The sequence below is a fragment of the Epinephelus fuscoguttatus genome, linkage group LG1 (genome assembly GCF_011397635.1).
Source record: "Epinephelus fuscoguttatus linkage group LG1, E.fuscoguttatus.final_Chr_v1".
Classification (NCBI taxonomy): Eukaryota; Metazoa; Chordata; class Actinopteri; order Perciformes; family Serranidae; genus Epinephelus; species Epinephelus fuscoguttatus.
Window position 1 is genome coordinate 4,085,296 of NC_064752.1, and position 19,932 is coordinate 4,105,227.

A 19,932-nucleotide genomic window follows, 5' to 3' on the forward strand; every position below is an offset into this window, starting at 1 on the left:
CCCTAACCCTAGAGACAATCTGAGGAGGAGAAATAGATTTTGAGAAAAAATCCTGACTGAAATTATCAAGAGATTTCTTCAAATTACATTTTAAATATTTTCTTCAGCATAAACAACCAATAGCTTGAGACACAAATATAATTTATTTACTACATTTAATCACAGTGTCAGAACCTTTTTGTTCTTTTGAGTTTGAAGCCTCTTTAACTGATCAAACACCTGATGAAATACCAACACAAATCTGGTCCCGCTGTCCTCAAATAGTTTTATGATTACCAGATAAAAATTCATTTCTGACACTATTAAAGATTTTTTAGTGTTTGTAAACAGGTTTAATTATCACTGGATATATATATATATATACTATATATATATATATATATATATATATACGTACAGCTTTTTCACTTTTTTAATGTGTACACGATTCAGTGGTTGGTGGGTGTTTTTACTGTGATAAACATTTCCCACTAAAATCTACTCACACATCTCAAGATGAAACAGTCGGGATCCTCCTTCAAGTGCAGTCCAAGCGAAGCAGCTGCTCCTCTCATCTGGTTTAAAGTCAGGTCCTGAATATTTTAACTCCTGCTGAAATAAGTTAAACATATCACAACATAAGTCCTCTTTGTTCATTACATCCCTTTTTAGTTTAAGGTCACTTAGAACTTTTTATTTCTAAATGATTTTATTCCTTCATACCTTGACTTGACGCTCTGAACTGTGAACTGTTAAAGACAACCGGAAGGCTCAGGCTTGTCCTGTACCAGCCCCTAGTTAGGCTGACTTAGGCCTAGTCTGCCAGAGGACCCCTCTATAATACACCGGGCCCCTTCTCTCCTTCTCTCTCTCTCTCTCTCTCTCTCTCTCTCGTATTCTATTACTGCATCTAGCTAACTCGGCCATTCTGGATGTCACTAACTCGGCTTCTTCTCCGGAGCCTTTGTGCTCCACTGTCTCTCAGATTAACTCATATCACAGCGGTGCCTGGACAGCGTGACGTGTGTGGTTGTGCTGCTGCCGTGGTCCTGCCAGATGCCTCCTGCTGCTGCTGCTGCCATCATTAGTCATTAGTCATACTTCTACTGTTATTATACACATATGACTATTGTCACACATGTATATTGCCAGATATTAATACATACTTTCAACATATTGTACCGCAGTAGCCAGAACTATAACTATAATATTATTACTTTCAATAATGTTGTTGTAAGCTACTGTCATTACCTGCATCTCTCTCTCTCTCTCTCTCTCTCTCTCTCTGTCTCATTGTGTCATGTGGATTACTGTTAATTTATCATGCTGATCTGTTCTGTACGACATCTATTGCACGTCTGTCCGTCCTGGAAGAGGGATCCCTCCTCAGTCGCTCTTCCTGAGGTTTCTACCGTTTTTTCCCCGTTAAAGGGTTTTTTGGGGAGTTTTTCCTGATCAGCTGTGAGGGTCATAAGGACAGAGGGATGTCGTATGCTGTAAAGCCCTGTGAGGCAAACTGTGATTTGTGATATTGGGCTTTATAAATAAAATTGATTGACTGATTGATTGATTGATTACTGCAAAATTCAACATCAGTGTAAATGATCTCTGATTCCATGACTGTTGAATTCAAAGACTGAACTCAGTATATCAATGAGCCCACTGGTTGCCAAGATACCTGATGACGCCCAAAGGCTTTGACATTGATAATGTCTTGGTGACTGATACCACTGTGTCCGACCATGTCTGTCTTTGTTTTGAAGCATGTTTGTCTGTTAAAAAAAAAAAAAAAAAAAAAAACGGTAAAGGTTACGGTTCATAAAATATTTATTGGCACTGCAGCATCACTTAAATTTATGGAGTTGGTGTCCACCTGGTAATGACTCATTAAAAGAGATAATTCATTCAGTCAGTAACAACTTGGTTAACATTCTGAATATTGTGGCTCTGTCAAAAATGATCAAGAGATCTCAAAGTAAACCATCCCCATGGATCTGTATGTAAAGTCAAGAGATCATGTAGCTGGGAGAAAATGGCAGAAATGAGGACTAAAACTCCACTAACAATAAATACAACTATAAAATAGACCAGGGATCTCCAACCTTTTTCCCTCTGAGAGCTACTTTTACAAAATGATAATGGACGAGAGCTACTCATGTTTTGTAACATTAATTCTCATACTGTATTTCAACCCAAACAAACTCAATAAACTTGTTTTAACGTAACATTTACAAAATGTTACTTTATTACTGTAACATTTATACATACGTGGTTATGTTTACACCCATCAAGGGTGAACTCTCAGCTGCAAGGGAACAACACCACAAGTACAAACCCACCCAGAGCTGAGACTGAGCAGTACTGGAAGGCCATCTGGGAGTAGGAGGCATCACACAACACCGATGTCAAGTGGCTGGTGGGCCTAAGAGCAGAACACAACAACCTCCCAGAAGAAGAACCAGTCACCATCACCAAGACAGACATCCAATAATGAGTATCAGGCATTAAGAGCTGGGCCGCACCAGGACCTGATATGATACACTCCTACTGGCTGAAGAAGCTAACAGTGCTCCATGAAGTGTCAGCAGTCCACACTCTCCTAGCTTGGCTAACACAAGGTAGGACAATACTGATCATGGTAGATCCCCACAAGTGTGCAACACCTTCGAACTACCGGCAGATAACCTGGCTCTCCACATCATGGAAGCTCCTCTCAGACATCGCGATAGCTAAACTGAATAGGCACATGAGTCAATACATGAGTAAAATTCAGAGGGGCACAGGAAACAACACCAGGGGGTTGAAGCGCAAGCTACTGGTTGACAGAGCATTCAGCCAAGACTCTAAGATGAGTTAGACCAACCTGAGCACTGCCAGGACTAACTACAAAAAATCCTCCAACTCCACGCCCTACCAGCCGTCAGATACCCAGCTGGAATAGTGAGCCGGCCACAGGAGGAGAATGATGCTGCTGATGTAAAGACATGAAAAGTCATCACAGTCCACAGAGGTTTCAAGCCAAAGTCCAGCACCCTGAGACTCTACAAGCTGTGAAAAGATGGAGGGAGAGGATTACTCAGGGTCAGAGCCACGATTCAGGGTGAAGTGGTCCCAGTGGTAATGGGAGCACTGGGAACTGCGACCCCCAAACAGGGAGAGTTGCTCCAAAAAATTCCAGGTACAACATCTGAGGTCTCTGTCCAGGAGAGTGCAGTCCAAGGAGCAGCTAAGATACAGAACCCTCAGACTCCCAGGACTCTGGTACAGGACCCCACAGCACCCCCACCAGGTGGGGTTAGAGGAAGGATTTCACTGGTCCGTGAATTTAGAAATTTTCATGAGGTTGATAACTGAGGAACACACTGTTTTATTATCACATTCAAGACTTCCTTTTGATCAGTTTGAGGTCGGATCTATCAGACCTGATCAGATTGGATTGGTGGATTAGAGGAGCTGCTCCTGCAGAGAGGAATGAAAGCAAACTTTCTTCTGCCGCTGTTACTCAGATTAGACTCAGCACTGGACTATGGAGTGCACGGTTTCCTGTTTCATCTAAAGTTAGTTGGAAAACTGGCAGACGAAATTCAAACATTATGAATTAACAAATGGTTCAGTTTCACTTTCACTGCACTCTGCTGCTCCGCCTGTGCCCAGAGTACACTCAACCACGAGAGTCAGACCAAGACTTCAAAACCAGAAAATCTATATGTGCTGGTGGATGATGATGATGATGTGGAGGTGCGCCACAAATAAATGAATAAATAAATGTGTGAGAAACTCTGGTAAATAACCTAAATGTGGTGTAATTTATTAGAAATAGACCTCTCTATACAAACACTGTTAAAGGACCCAGAAATATTCTAATACACCAGTTTATACTGCATGAATGACATGACATGTTTTGGGGTCTTTTCCTACAAACTGTGTGGGCATGTCTGTAAAGGGGGAAGTCGTGGGTAAAGCTCGTCCTTTTCCCAAACAGCTGGTTGGTACGACAAGATGCCTCAGGGTGGGGGCGAGGAGGAGGAGGAGGAGGAGGAGGAGGAGGAGGAGGAGTCAGTTAGTTAGTCCCTTGGGGTAAAGTCTTCAGAGAGGGAGGGACACAGTCATTGTGACCAGAAACAGGAGAACAGAAAACTTCAACTAAAGAAGCTAAAGAAGCTAAAAGGGCTCCTCCTTCAGTCTGCTGATCTGTGAGTTTCATAATTCAGATTTCAACTGTTACTGAAACTGTGAACAGACAGACACACAGACACACAGACAAAAAGACAGAAAGACACAGACAGACAGACAGACAGACAGACAGACAGAAAGACAGAAAGACACAGACAGACAGACAGACAGACAGACACAGACAGACAGACAGACAGAAAGACACAGACAGACAGACAGACAGACAGATACACACACACACACACACACACACAGGTAAAGAAAGCCTCCCATCATGGACAGGTGAGTACTGCATTAATGTCTTGTGTCTTCCACCTGACGTTTGTCTGTTACTGCTCTGATTTGGTAATGTCATCATCGTGATGATGTCATCGCTGCCTGGATTATTTTTCTTTAACCCCAGATTTATGTGTGATGTCGGTTCCAGACGACTAGCGAGTTTTTGTGACTTGTCACTCATTTAAAATGAGTTGAACAAAAATTCGGGGCCGACGCCGACACAAACTGTGATTATAGATAAAGTTTAATTGAATATCAGAGACGTGTGAGCAGCTAAACTTTAATAAACGATGATTTCTGGTTGTTTATTCTGAGGTAACGAGGACTGACATCAACGTGTGTTTTCTGTCTTCTGTTCTTTTATGTTGAAGTATTTTTACTCTTCATCTGAGTACTCAGAGTACTCTGAGTCGTGACTGAAGGAAGTATCCCAGAGTATAGATACTCTGATACAAGTAAAGTCCTGCATTTAAAATGTTACTGCTGTAAAAGTAGAAAAGTATTTTTGCACAACAAGAATCAAAAGTATATTTTATATAATTAATATAATAATAATTTATAATATTATCAGAACAAAATGAACCGACATGTTTTCAAACTACAAACACTTGGTCAGTGTTAGAGTACGACACTCTGAGAAATTTATTGTTTGACTTAACACACTTTTGTTTGTTACTGACATGATGTAATGTCATGTGACCTAAGTCACTGATGTACTGCAGTACTTTACTGATGTAGTTTAGTCTCTGTGACAGACGGAAGGTCAGAGGTCAGATGTGGGCGGAGCCTAAATCATCTTCTTCTCTTTGAACTGAAGCTTTTTAATTAAAGGTTAGCGTTAGCGTTAGCTGTTAGTGGCTGACCAGATGTGGGAGCTGTGATTGGCTGCCAGCTCTGAGCTGTAATTAAACTCACAGATTACAGACTCCAGTGTGTGTGTGTGTGTGTGTGGTCATGAAAGTCTGTATTTGTGAGGACGCTGTTCCTCAAAGGCTGTTTGAAGCTGATGATTAATGTGTGTGTGTGTGTGTGTGTGTGTGTGGTCATGAAAGTCTGTATTTGTGAGGACTCTGTTCCTCAAAGGCTGTTTGAAGCTGATGATTAATGTGTGTGTGTGTGTGTGTGTGTGTGTGTGTGTGTGTGTGTGTGATCAATGATGAATGGCATTTCCATTCATCTTCTCACAGTGAAACATTTTCATCATTGTGAATTCTACTTCCTGTTTTAAAACATCGAACATGGTGTTGTCGGAATAAAAATCATCTGTTGGTCACATTATTCATTTTTATATAAAATACTTTCTGATCTGAATCTGAGTCTCCTGAACATCTGCAGCTCCTCATATTTTATCAAACACAAAACCAACATGTGACATCACAGGTGTGAGAGAAGCTTCAGTCGTCTTCATGTCCTGTTTTGGTCCTACACAGACATTTTATGTTTCATGACACTGAATCATTTCAGTAAAATGTTTACGTGACATCACAGAGTCTTGTCACAAATTAACAGATTTTTTTTCATCAAATGTTTTAAAATAAAAAACAAAAATCTGCCATGAATTTAAATCTTTAGAAATACTAAAACATATTTTTTATAATTTGTATCTCTGTGTTTTTCCGTCTAAACTCCATACTGAGAAGATGAGACATCACAGATTTAAAGTGTCCAGTCAGGAGGATGGAGGTGGTGAATGCAGGGTACATGCTGGGTAGTTTTGTCTCAGTGAAAGTCACCATTGACCAAATGAGTTTACAGCCCATTGAAATGCAGTGGGGGAAGTGAGCAGTCAACATGCCGATGAATCAGAGTTAACTGCTGCTTTTCATTATCATGTGTCCTTCATCGTGGTGACGGCGGGTTTCTGTGGTGATGATGTCACCAGCATCAGACAGTTATAAAAAAACCACAGATAAGTATGTGCTGTTCTGATGGATGATTGTGCAAAGCTCCATCTGCACGCCATCAGGCATGTTGGACACTGACACGCTGTGGTCACTTATAACTCCCTGAGTATGCCTCGATCTGACCTCGTGTCACAAACCGTTTGTGCGTAGATTTGTTTTTTTTAACATATTATAAATGTAAACATCTTTGACCATGTCGTTTTCTTGCTGTAATTTAATTTGAAAAAATCAGCTGTTTATTGTGAACACGAGATGTCATGTTGGCCTGGAGGACGGCAGAGTGTGAGAGTGGCTGCCTCGCCAAGACATCTAACATAAATAAATCACTCGTCACTTTAACAACCATTGAAGTCACAGCGAGACGTCTAAACAGGAAGTTCACTCAGCTTCTCTTCCTGTCACACCGTTTGTGCTTCATCACTTTAATTTGTTTTATGGAGGGAAAAAAAGGGTCAGGACGGTCGAGAGGCTGCTGAGAGACAAAAGAGACAGGGGAGGGGGGGCAAAGAGGAGGAGGAGGAAGGGAGCAGAAGGGGACGAAGAGGAGGAGGAGAAGGAGGAGGAGGAGGAAGAGAAGGAGGAGTGTTGTGAAACAGAGGTTACTGCAGTTCAAGTCCAGCAGTGTTTATAAGAATGTTTCAGCTGTGAGCGATGAAGCAACAGGATCTGTCTGTCCATCGTGTCCTCTGACCTTAGGACACAGCTGAAGCTTCCTGTTTATACTGGAGGACAGTTCGTCCATGGACAGTTTTCTATTTTATGGAAAAAATATAATTACTATATAAACATATGCAAATGAATATAAGAATGGTATAAACATATATGTTTATACCATATATATATAAACATATATGTTTATATATATATATATATATATATATATATATATATAAAGTTAGTATATTAACATATGTTAATAAATATAATAAATATACATCTACCCATCTGATGTTACACACAGACATATAAAACACAGGAAAGATCCAGAGGACAGTTAAAACAGCATAAAACACAGACATGAACAGGAACATACAGGCTCACTGATCAGGATTAAAAGCAGAATAATAAGAACCATAAGAATGTTTACTACAGTGTGTGGTCTTAGATCTTGGGACTTTAAATCTCCGTACAGATAGCAGGAGCTGGAGCTTACTGGCCAGGGGATGGGAGCCATCATTAGAAATGGAGCTGGCCAGCCTGATACACAGCGACTGTAGGCACAGCTGTGACTCTTCGATCAGCCAACTAGCCAATTTGGTTATCTGATTAAGAGAGTTACTTTCTTTTAAGGGAAGTTTTCCAAACCATGATACAAGTGAATACGAAAAAACAGATTCTATAACAGAAATATAGTTACTATATTAACATATGTTAATCAATATTATAATTATGTAAACATTTATTAATACATATAATAACTACAGTATGTAAACAGCAGAGTTGGGTATAACGTTACGAAGTACCGCGTTAGAGTACTTTGATTACTTTTTGCAGTAACAAATAACTTAACACGTTAGTTTGCTGTTTGAGTAATCAAATACTTAAGTACATTTTCAAACAAGACTTCAGTTACTTCCGTTACTTTTAGAACGCTGGTCCTTCAGCTCCGAAACAGCAACGGCTGTTGTTTGGTTCTAATAACGGAGATAACGTTAAACCTATCAGTCTGAAAGAAGCCACGGAGCTTGTGACTAGCTACGTGGTAAAAGAAATGCTGCCGTTGTCTACGGTGGAGTCTACATAGGTGGAGTAGGACTCACTGACAGACATATTTCAGACTCAGGACTTGCATCATGCCTGGTACACGCTACACGCTGGTACTCACCAATTATCCCCGGTCGTCTTTCACGATGTGTGTGATGTCATCAGGTTATTCTTGTCCTGTTTTTATTACTTTACTATTATTTGAGTCACTGTGTGTGTTCATGTGTCAGCCGACATGTTGTTGTAGTCACCTAAAAGCGTCAGCAGATGGCAGGAGCTACATTTGAAGTGCCATATGTAAACTGTCAAGCTACTGTATCTTCCACAGGAAGTTCTGACAAATGTTTCACAATAAAAGCCTACTTTGAAAATGGAGGGATTCTCTCAGCTGAGGTTAAAAGGGCATTTAATTTGAAAGGAATTCAGGAATTGTTAAGTTTGAAATGACGGTGTGATATGTTAACTTTACAAAGACAACGGAGCGGATAAAAAGTAAATATATAAACACACAGAGGGATTAATGAATAAAGGACCGTCTATAATGTAGTTTGTTTCAAATGAAGCTGGGAGCCTCTGCAGTTGTGGTGAGTAAAAGCCCCGCCCCTATTTGTTAATGTTATTACTTTATGTCCAACCGTGAGGATGGACCATTGTTTGCTAGCTTGATATCTTGAGTTTAGAGCCCTGTCAACTAGTGGTCCATTGCAAAATAGGAAATGTAGAATACTCAAAAGTACTTTAAAAGTGCTTGAGTTACTTTTCTCAGGGAGTAACGTTGGAAGTACTTTTAAAGTAACTGAATTACTTTACTCAGGGAGTAACGCAGTAAAGTAACTGGTTACTTTTTAAAAAAGTAATGTACTTTTAAAGTAACCCTTACCCAACACTAGTAAACATACATAAATGAATAGAGTTACCATGTTAACATATGCAAATAAAAAACATTTATTAATAAATATGATAACTATATGAACATATATAAATAAATATAGTTACTATATTCTGACCCTAAACCAGTAGAAAATGTGTTCTGTGTTTGGATTATAAAGACCAGTGGATCGTTGGTGGCTGTCAGTGATCAGCTACAGCTAACGTAGCTAACGTGATTGATGGTGAACCTTTTAGTTTGCCTGGATCAGACAGGAAGCGATGTAAACACAGATTATAGAACATAAACACAGAACAGGTTTTCCCATGGTTCTTCTCAGTGCTCACAGTTACTGTTTTGTCTTGTGATTAAAGAGTTGTTGATAAACTGACAGTGTTAGCAGGCTATCGCATCAGTAAGTTAAAACTTGTCTACTTCCATGTCACATTGTGTTTTACAGAGACATCTGAAGTATTAACCAGGAAAACTACATTTATGTTTGATAGGTATTTACAGTTCTTTATGACAAACTATTTCACATCACGTCAATGATTCAGTTGATTTCAGTCTAACACACACTCCTCTCCTGAGTGTCCAGATTATAGACTAAATATTCAAATTAAAATCAGCTGCAGACAAAACTTTATTTTCTACATGTAGATCATAAACTCACAGATATAAAAATGACACAGAGTTCAGCCTCTAATCTGGGATGTTAATCTCTTGTTTCAGGGTTTCAGGTTGAGATGTTCTGGCTCAGGATGACTTCCTGTCTGTTGTCCCTCCTTTTTCCTTTGGTGTCCTCCATCATGGCCACCGACCAACCCGCAGGCTGCAAAATCCGCATCACTGACAAAGGACTGGAGATGTGTAAGTATCACTATGTTAATCGTAACTGCTATATCGTAGCCAACTGGACTTGTTTGCCTACGACATAGCACTTACGATTACCATGACCTGAATAACTGAGAATCTTCAACAAGTTACCACTATGTTATTATAATCCATAAGTAAACAAAGACCTAAACCCATCTAAACTATAACCCAGATTTATAATCCAGATCTAAACTACGATCCAGATTTATAATCCGGATCTAAACTACAATCCAGATTTATAATCCAGATCTAAACTATGATCCAGATTTATAATCCAGATCTAAACTACAATCCAGATTTAATTCAGATCTAAACTATGATCCAGCCTCTCTCTTGCTGCAGTTTCAACACAAGCGGCATCCTGTGCTCACTGAATGGAGGGATTACAGTTCAGGTGTCGTCTTCACAAAGATGACACCTGAAGAAAATACTGGATGTTAACTGTGTGAAATAACAACAACCAAATATATGTTTCCATCATATATTTATATGTTGTTTCACAGTCAAGCCTCCGTTTAATGGAGTCCTGTCATCGTGCTTATTTATGGATCGATAATCTCCTATCCTGATTAACCTATGAGAGATTGTTCTTTGTATGTAGGAGGGTATTTCATTTTTTAAATCTGCTGTATTGTGACCGACCGTTTGATTCTAATGATGACACATTGCACGTTGAAACGTTTGTCATTTTGCACCTTATTAAACGTTTCAGTGAATCATGATTCTGTTCTATGAAAACACGGCACACACTCAGACAGCAGTAATTGCTTTCAGTCATCACCTCTGACCCACTCTGTGTTCGCTGCCTGGACTTTACAACTTTATTCTTTTTGTCTGTATTCGGGACATTTATGGGCAGGTACCACCACAGCGCATCAGGTGAGGGTGGTGCTTTATAAAATGGTGGTGACCAGGTGTCAGACTGTCAGCAGCAGGCATCCAACAGACACAGTGCAGAAACAAACTCAAATATATCAAGAGGAGAGACCAACCAGACCGAATCTGAGGTCGACTTCAGAGTGACCAACAATCCTGCAGAGTAAACCTTTAATCAGTTATCCAGATTAAGTTATAATCCAGATTTAAACTGTCATAAACTTTATATCCGCTGAACCGTGATGCAGATTAAATTATAATCCAGATTAAGTTGTAATTGTATTAGATTATAATCCATATTAAATTATAATATAGGCTCAAACTGTCATAAACTTTACATCTGCTGAATGGTGATCCATGTTGAATTATAATCCAGATTTAACTGCAATCATAATCCAGATTAAATTATAATCAGATTACATTATGATCCAGATTGAATTATAATCAGATTACATTATAATCCAGAACAAATAACAATCCAGGTTTAATTATAATCCAGATTTAATTATACTCAGATTTAAACACTGATGTGGAACCTATGGATTTTAGAGCAGCTGCAGGTCTGCGGTTTGCTCGTGAGTCTAAAACCTGTGATGTCATGAACCAGGAAGCTTGAACTGAACAAATTAAAACATTCTCTGGTCAAACATCCAATCAGAAAAACTCTGCAGTATCTTCAACAACCATGAGTGTCTCCAGCTGTTGGTCTGATCCATTTCATCTATCTGGAGTACCAGTAGTATTCTTTTAAAGTGCTGTCAGTGTGAATTGTATGGTTTCATTACAGGTGTGTACTGTGTGTTTTTATTACAGAGGTGTGTACTACGTGTTTTTATTGCATAGGTACCCACGTGACTGACTGTTTACTCACCTCACCTACTCACACACACATAGGTCCCTCCCTCTTCTTCTACTGTGCCTTCTCAGTGTACCACTGTCTCCATCTACTCCCCCTACAGGCCCCTACTGTCACTACACCCCTCTGCTACTGCTGCTGCTTTCCCCATTGCGACCATTGTAACTGTCAGACCCTTCCGCCCTCAGTCCACTTTCAAAGCTGTAAATAAAAATAACCTGTCCTACATAAAACTGAGTGCCCCTGCCTCCTCATCTCACAAGCATGATAACACCAATGCCAATTTCAGACTGTTAAACAGCCACTCACTCATGAGCAAGTGTCAGCTCATACAGGATCTCATCACTGACCATAAGCTTGATTTTCTCTGTTTAACAGAAACGTGGCAACTGCCTAATGATTTTACTCCACTTAATGAATCCACTCCCCCCGGATTTATTCATAACTGTCAACTGCGTGACTCTGGCAGGGGAGGAGGTCTCACGATGTTCTACTGTGAGAAGTGGACAGTCCTGCCGGTTTCTACCCATGCCTACCACACATTTGAATCCATCACCTCACAGTTATCTGGCCCCATCCCCACCATCGCTGCTGCTGTGTACTGTCCCCCTGAACCAAATAAGGAGTTTTTAAATGACTTTGCTCAACTTCTGACACATCTTTTCACACTCTCTCCAAACATATTACTCCTGGGTGATTTCAATATCCACATGGACAATATCAGCAATGTTCTCACCAGAAATTTTACATCTTGCATTGACAGTTTTGGACTCCAGCAACTCATCAATTTCCCAACACATTCAAAAGGACATACTCTCAACTTAATATGCTGCTCTGGTCTCTCTCCTGTCAACTGTAAGGCAATTCCCCTCCCCTTTTCTGATCACATGTTAGTTTCCTTCAATGCCAACCTTGGACTTTCCAAAATCAATCTCCCACGCACTATTTCTTTCCGTAATATTAAGGACAATAAGTTGGACATTCTTTCCTCTGGCATTAACTCCTTCCCCAACGCAGACAGCTTTTCCACCTCTGATGAACTGGTACTCCATTACAACAACACTCTTCATAACTGTAACATAACTGTTTTTCCTTATCTGCTGTGAGGGTCCTAAGGACAGAGGGAAGTCAGGAAAGCTCAGGAAGAGCAACTGAGGAGGGATCCCACTTCCAGGATGGACAGACGTGCAATAGATGTCGTACAGAAAAGATCAACATGATAAATTAACAGTAAACTGTATGACACAACAGTTGGTGGGGCGGCAGTAGCTCAGTCCATAGGGACTTGGGTTGGGAACCGGAGGGTCGCCTGCAGGGCCGTCCCTCCCTAAACACAGAACACGCGCTGTGCGTAGGGCCTCATCTTCCATGGGGGGGCCACATTTTGCGCGAGGGGACGCATTTGCGCATATGCGTAATGGATGCGCACATGCGCTACCGTGAAGCGCACATAGAATCAGCTCGAGGAAGGAGAGAAGAGACCTGAACGCCCATGCGTTGCTGCAATGATTGACAGCACTCGACATCTGAACAATAAGAGGGGTGCGCTGGCAGGCACTTGCAGAGCTGCAGCAGGTGAAGAGTTGTCGACATGTCGTCCAAAAGAGGCTCAGGAGTATGTGCGGGGCCAGGAGGGCGGGCGGGCTCCACGGAGGGGGAGACCCGAGCCTGGGGGTATGTACGGGGCCGGGAGGTCGGATGCTCCCAGAGAGGGGAGAGGGAGAAATATAGCTAAATAAGATGAAAATAGAAAAGAATGTCTCTGTATTTTATTTCTGTTTTCAGTGTTTAATTAAGGTGGGAGAGGCGGAGGGCTGAGGGAGATCGGACGCCTCCAGAGAGGGGAGAGGGAGAAATATAACAACATAAGATTAAATAGGAAAAACCTGTCTCCCTCTTTTATTTTATTTTCAGTGTTTAATCAAGGGTGGGGTATTGAGGTGGTGGAAGTTGCTTTCTTTTGATGAGTAATTGATGGCTATTTGTGACTCAGATTTGTTTATTTATTTATTTCAGTTTGAAGTTAATTTTATTTAATATTTATTTCAGGTTGAATTTTTTATTTTATTTGACTCATACAGCCAAACTACTGTATCTACAGTACATTTGTTATTGCCAGTAAAGGTTGTCAAGTTAAATGGCAAGTTGTTGTACGGTCATTTTGTACCTATGATACATTTGGGATGGGGGCCTCCAAATAAAATTTCGCTTAAGGCCCCAATTTGGTCAGGGGCAGCCCTGGTCGCCTGTTTGAGTCCCTGTCCCTGTAAAATATGGAGTGTGGACTGGTGGCTGGAGAGGTGCCAGTTCACCTCTTGGGCACTGCCGAGGTGCCCTTGAGCAAGGCACCAAACCCCCCAACCGCTCAGGGGCCTCACCAAGGGCAGCCCCCTCACTCTGACATCTCTGCACTTTGTGCATGTATAGGTCCTGTTTGTGCATGTGTGTGTTCAGACCTGTGTGTAATTGACAAACAAGAGTGAAAACATTGAATTTCCCCACAGGGGGATTAATAAAGTAAATAAACTAAACTAACTAACAATGACAGAGAGAGAGAGAGAGACAGAGACAGAGAGAGATGCAGGACAGACGGTAATGACAGTAGCTTACAACAACATTGATGAAAGTAATAATATTATAATTATAATTCTGGCTACTGTGGTACAATATGTTGAAAGTATATATTAATATGTGGCAGTATACATGTGTGACAATAATCATATGTGTATAATAACAGTAGAAGTATGACTAATGACTAATGATGGCAGCAGCAGCAGGAGGCATCTGGCAGGACCACGGCAGCAGCACAACCACACACATCATGCTGTCCAGGCACAGCTGTGATATGAGTTAATCTGAGAGACAGTGGAGCACAAAGGCTCCGGAGAAGAAGCCGAGTTAGTGACATGCAGAATGGTCGAGTTAGCAAGATGCAGTAATAGGATACGAGAGAGAGAGAGAGAGAGAGAGAGAGAGAGAGAGAAGGAGAGAAGGTGCCCGGTGTATTATAGGGGGGTCCTCCGGCAGACTAGGCCTAAGTCAGCCTAACTAAGGGCTGGTACAGGACAAGCCTGAGCCAGCCCTAACTATAAGCTTTATCAAAGAGGAAAGTCTTAAGTCTAGTCTTAAATGTGGAGACGGTGTCTGCCTCCCGGACCGTAACAGGAAGATGATTCCACAGGAGAGGAGCCTGATAGCTGAAGGCTCTGGCTCCTGATCTACTTTTGGAGACTTTAGGGACCACGAGTAACCCTGCGTTCTCAGAGCGCAGTGTTCTGGTGGGATAATATGGCACTATGAGCTCTCTAAGATATGATGGAGCTTGACCATTTAGAGCTTTATAAGTTAACAGTAGGATTTTAAATTCAATTCTGGATTTTACAGGGAGCCAGTGCAGAGAAGCTAAAACAGGAGAAATATGATCGCGTTTCTTAGTTCCTGTTAGTACACGTGCTGCTGCATTCTGAATTAGCTGGAGAGTTTTTAAGGACTTACTAGAGCTACCTGATAATAGAGAGTTACAGTAATCCAGCCTTGAGGTAACAAAAGCGTTTTAAATGAGAAATAAAAGACAAATCTTGATCAAATGTTACTCCAAGGTTTCTTACGGTAGTGCTAGAGGCCAGAGCAATGCCATCTAGAGAAACTATGTCATCAAATAAAGGCCCAATCCCAATTCCTATCTTAACCCTCAATCTTAGTTCTCAAGCTCAACCCTCAATCTAACTAGCCCTCAAAACCAAGTGTTAAGGGCTGTCTTGTGACTTTAAAATGGAACACCCCTCAAAGGCAAATATGTCTTAAGACTGTTGGGGGCAGCAATATGCCAAAACTTTGTCCAGTCTGTCAGTTCAAAGAAGAAGAAATATATGTCATCAGTAGTTGTCGATAAAAACACGTGATGAGTTTTTTCCCCAAGACTTTATTTCAATTCTTGTACAAAACAAGCAGTGACAGACATGAACAGAACAAATATGCCAGGGTTAAGAGAAAAGAAAAAGAAATAAAATGAACAAATAATTAAATAAAAAAAGTTCAGCAGCTCAAACAATTAAATTGTTTACATATTTTCAGAGTCTTTATAGCTTTGGAGTTTGTGGAGTGCCGAATGGTTTCTAAGTATTGCTGCATTTCATTCATAAAAATTTTGAACAAGGGTTTTCTGTTACAAAATTTTCTCTTATGAATATGGAATTTCGCTAAGATAATAGATAGATTAATGATATAGAATTGTTTGTGTTTTGAAATGCTGACATCATAAAATCCAAACAGCACATCTTTGTACAGTAGTAATAATAGAACATAAATGTTGCGATTAATATACTCGACAAAATCTTTCCAAAAAGTGATAGTATAGGGGCAGCAAAATAAATGTACAGTTACCAAACAACAATCTTCAACAATGCCATCTGCAGCTGTGCTGATTTCATATTGAAACAGAATGCTTGATCATTAGGGGAATAGTTGCCGTTGTGACTGAGAATTATGTTATGAATGTGAACAGTTCACATGTTACAAATTACTCACTCCCATAGGTTTTTGTAACCTGCTTGCATTTTGTAAACTTGTCGTCATTGGTGGCCCTGAAATGAATCAGGGCTTGTGTTTTGTCTTGTGGCCCTGAAATGGAACAGAGATAACAACATTACTTTCTTATATTTTTTAATTTTTTGGGCTACCTGTCAGATATTCGTTAAGTTTTCATATAGTATTGCAAGTATTATCACAATGAATGGTTAACATCCAGCAGAACTGGTGAGGCTGTTTACATAGTCACACAAGTGTTATATGGTGAATTTCATCCACGTTAACGTTTCACTCTTTGGGTTTTAAGTTGATATTCAACCAAATAATCTGTACCACAACAACCGATGTAACTTATTCAGCGGAAAGTCACCACATAATACGATCACTAACGTCAACCTGCAGCTGTAACGTTACCAGCTGCAAACTCTATGGCTACAGGAGATAACACCGTCCGGTCATCTTACAAAAATGTCAATGCAAACATTTCATATATATTAAAACAACTTAACAACTACATTATCACTGAGAAAAGACTTTTGTAACTGAATAACAGCATACTCGGTTATCAGAGAACCGGGGTTCCGTGCGGCGGGGCAGGCAAGCCGTCGCCCGTGACCAAAAATATGTGTGTTACGCTACAAAGAAGTCTATAGTCCATAAAATGACGTTAAACTAAGATAATGCAATGGTTATCATAACTTTAAAACAACTATTAATGAGGAAAATACTTACATTGATAACTCTGCTTCTTTACACTTGTTGCCGCCATCTTGCATTGACTGAATCATCTGTACTCGGCTGGGTTTGGCTGAGCTCGGTGGATGATACGCAAAGGATTCTGGGATAGCACTTAGTGCCAAGGGTGGTCCTGGAAAACCTTAAAAGTGAGGGCCATACAGCCCTTATTCTTGGCCCCCAACTCAACACTCTGAGAATTGGGACAGCACTAGCACTTCGCGGGAGCGCGGATTTTTGAGACTGAGGGTTAAGACTGAGGGTTAAGATAGGAATTGGGATTGGGCCAAAGAGTATCTGGGGCCAAGAACAACAACTTCACTTTTGTCTGAATTTAACATCAGGAAATTGGTGCTCATCCAGGTTTTTATGTCTTTAAGGCAGTCATCGAGTTTAGTTAATTGATTACTTTCTTTTGGCTTCATCGATAAATACAACTGAGTATCATTTGAATAACAATGGAAATTGACAGAGTGATTTCTAATGATGTTACCTAAAGGAAGCATATATAGAGTAAATAGGATTGGTCCGAGCACAGAACCTTGTGGAACTCCAAAACAAACTTTGGTATATAAGGATGATTCATTATGAACGTCAACAAACTGAAAACGATCAGATAAATAAGATTTAAACCAGCTTAGTGCAGAACCTTTTAGGCCAATTAAGTGATCCAGTCTCTGTAGCAGAATTTGATGGCCAGTTGTGTCAAACGCCGCACTAAGATCTAATAAAACAAGTACAGAGATGAGTCCTTTGTCCGAAGCAATCAGAAGGTCATTTGTAATTTTAACTAGTGCTGTCTCAGTGCTATGATGCACTCTAAATCCTGACTGAAATTTCTCAAATAAATTATTATCATAGAGAAAATCACACAGCTGGTCTGCGACTACTTTCTCAAAGATCTTTGAAAGAAAGGGAAGATTAGATATTGGTCTATAGTTGGCTAACACCTCAGGAGAGGTTTAATTACAGCTACCTTAAAAGACTGTGGTACATAGCCTGTTAATAAGGATATATTGATCATATCTAATATATGAGTGTTAACTAAAGGAAAGACCTCCTTAAGTAGTGTAGTTGGGATGGGGTCTAAGAGACACGTTGATGATTTAGATGAAGAAATCACTGCAGTCAATTCTTGAAAAGAAATTGGGGAGAAGCAATCTAAATATATATTAGGTCTTACAGCTGTGTTTGAGGTTTGCTCTACCTTCTGTTTTCAAAACCACTGGTCTGATCAAAAAATCCAAATCATCAACCTGCCCGTTAGGTCCCCTTCTAAATGCTCTTGGTAAAGCCACTGTTCCCTCTCTGGCCTCTCTCATCACGTGCATAATCCATTCTTCCCTCACCACTGGAATTGTTCCTTCACCCCTCAAAACAGCTGCTGTCCCCCCAATACTCAAGAAACCTGGCACAGATCCCAATAACCACAATAACTTCCGTCCCATCTCCAATCTTCCATTTCTCTCAAAGATACTTGAAAAAACTGTTGCCTCTCAGCTCCATTCCCACCTTTCCCGCAATAATCTTTCCAACAATTCCAGTCCGGTTTCCGCCCTCTCCACAGTACTGAAACAGCATTCCTCAAAATCACCAACGATCTCCTCCTGGCAGCTGATTCCGGTCCTGCTATTCATCATTTACTTACTCCCCCTTGGCTCATACGCAGATGACACCCAGCTCCATATTTCCACCAAACCCAACTCCACCATCCCACCTTCCTCCCTCACTGACTGCCTCCGTGAAATAAAATCCTGGTTTTCATCCAACTTCTTCAAATTAAACAGCGACAAAAAAAGAAATTCTACTCATTGGCACTAAAACCACCCTATCCAAATCCCCAAGTTTCACATTATCTTTTGACAACTCTTCCATTTCTCCTTCCCCACAGGTCAAGAGTCTGGGTGTCATCCTCGACAGCACACTTTCTTACACTTCTCATATCAACCACGTAACCTGGTCAGCTTACTTCCATCTCTGCAACATCAACTGCCTCCGCCCCTCTCTCACACCTCACACAGCTGCCATTCTGGTCCACAGTCTTGTCACCTCCTGGCTTGACTACTGCAACTCCCTCCTGTTCGGTCTTCCACAAAAAACTCTGCATAAACTACAACTAGTACAGAATTCAGCAGCTCGTATCATCAATCAATCAATCAATCAATCAATTTTATTTATAAAGCCCAATATCACAAATCACAATTTGCCTCACAGGGCTTTACAGCATACGACATCCCTCTGTCCTTATGACCCTCACAGCGGATAAGGAAAAACTCCCCAAAAAAACCCCTTTAACGGGGGAAAAAAAACGGTAGAAACCTCAGGAAGAGCAACTGAGGAGGGATCCCTCTTCCAGGACGGACAGACGTGCAATAGATGTCGTACAGAACAGATCAACATGATAAATTAACAGTAATCCATATGACACAGGGAGAGAGAGAGAGAGAGAGATATGCAGGTAATGACAGTATCTTACAACAACATTAATGGAAGTAATAATATTATAGTTATAGTTCTGGTTACTGCGGTACAATATGTTGAAAGTATGTATTAATACCTGGCAGTATACATGTGTGACAATAATCATATGTGTATAATAACAGAAGAAGTATGACTAATGACTAATGATGGCAGCAGCAGCAGCAGGAGGCATCTGGCAGGACCACGGCAGCAGCACAACCACACACGTCACGCTGTCCAGGCACCGCTGTGATATGAGTTAACCTGAGAGACAGTGGAGCACAAAGGCTCCGGAGAAGAAGCCGAGTTAGTGACATCCAGAATGGCCGGGTTAGCTAGATGCAGTAATAGGATACGAGAGAGAGAGAGAGAGAGAGAAGGACAGAAGGGGCCCGGTGTATTATAGAGGGGTCCTCCGGCAGACTAGGCCTAAGTCAGCCTAACTAAGGGCTGGTACAGGACAAGCCTGAGCCAGCCCTAACTATAAGCTTTATCAAAGAGGAAAGTCTTAAGTCTAGTCTTAAATGTGGAGATGGTGTCTGCCTCCCGGACCGTAACAGGAAGATGATTCCACAGGAGAGGAGCCTGATAGCTGAAGGCTCTGGCTCCTGATCTACTTTTTGAGACTTTAGGGAACACGAGTAACCATGCATTCTCATAGCTGAGTGTTCTGGTGGGATAATATTGCACTATGA

The 19,932-nt window shown here is 40.8% G+C and overlaps 1 protein-coding gene across 2 annotated transcripts in view; it reads left to right on the forward strand.

Moving 5' to 3' along the window:
* Positions 1-4,064: 4,064 nt before the first annotated feature.
* Positions 4,065-19,932, forward strand: part of LOC125888116 (phospholipid transfer protein) — a 33,075-nt gene continuing 17,207 nt past the window's right edge. Inside the window, exons 1-2 of one of the 2 annotated variants that reach the window (XM_049575349.1) lie at positions 4,065-4,172; positions 9,640-9,777. In XM_049575349.1, coding sequence (XP_049431306.1) covers positions 9,654-9,777 — 124 coding nt within the window. In that variant the 5' untranslated portion in view covers positions 4,065-4,172; positions 9,640-9,653. Of the gene's footprint in view, positions 4,173-4,267; positions 4,435-9,639; positions 9,778-19,932 lie in introns of those variants that run through there. The other variant, XM_049575339.1, reaches the window with a different exon arrangement.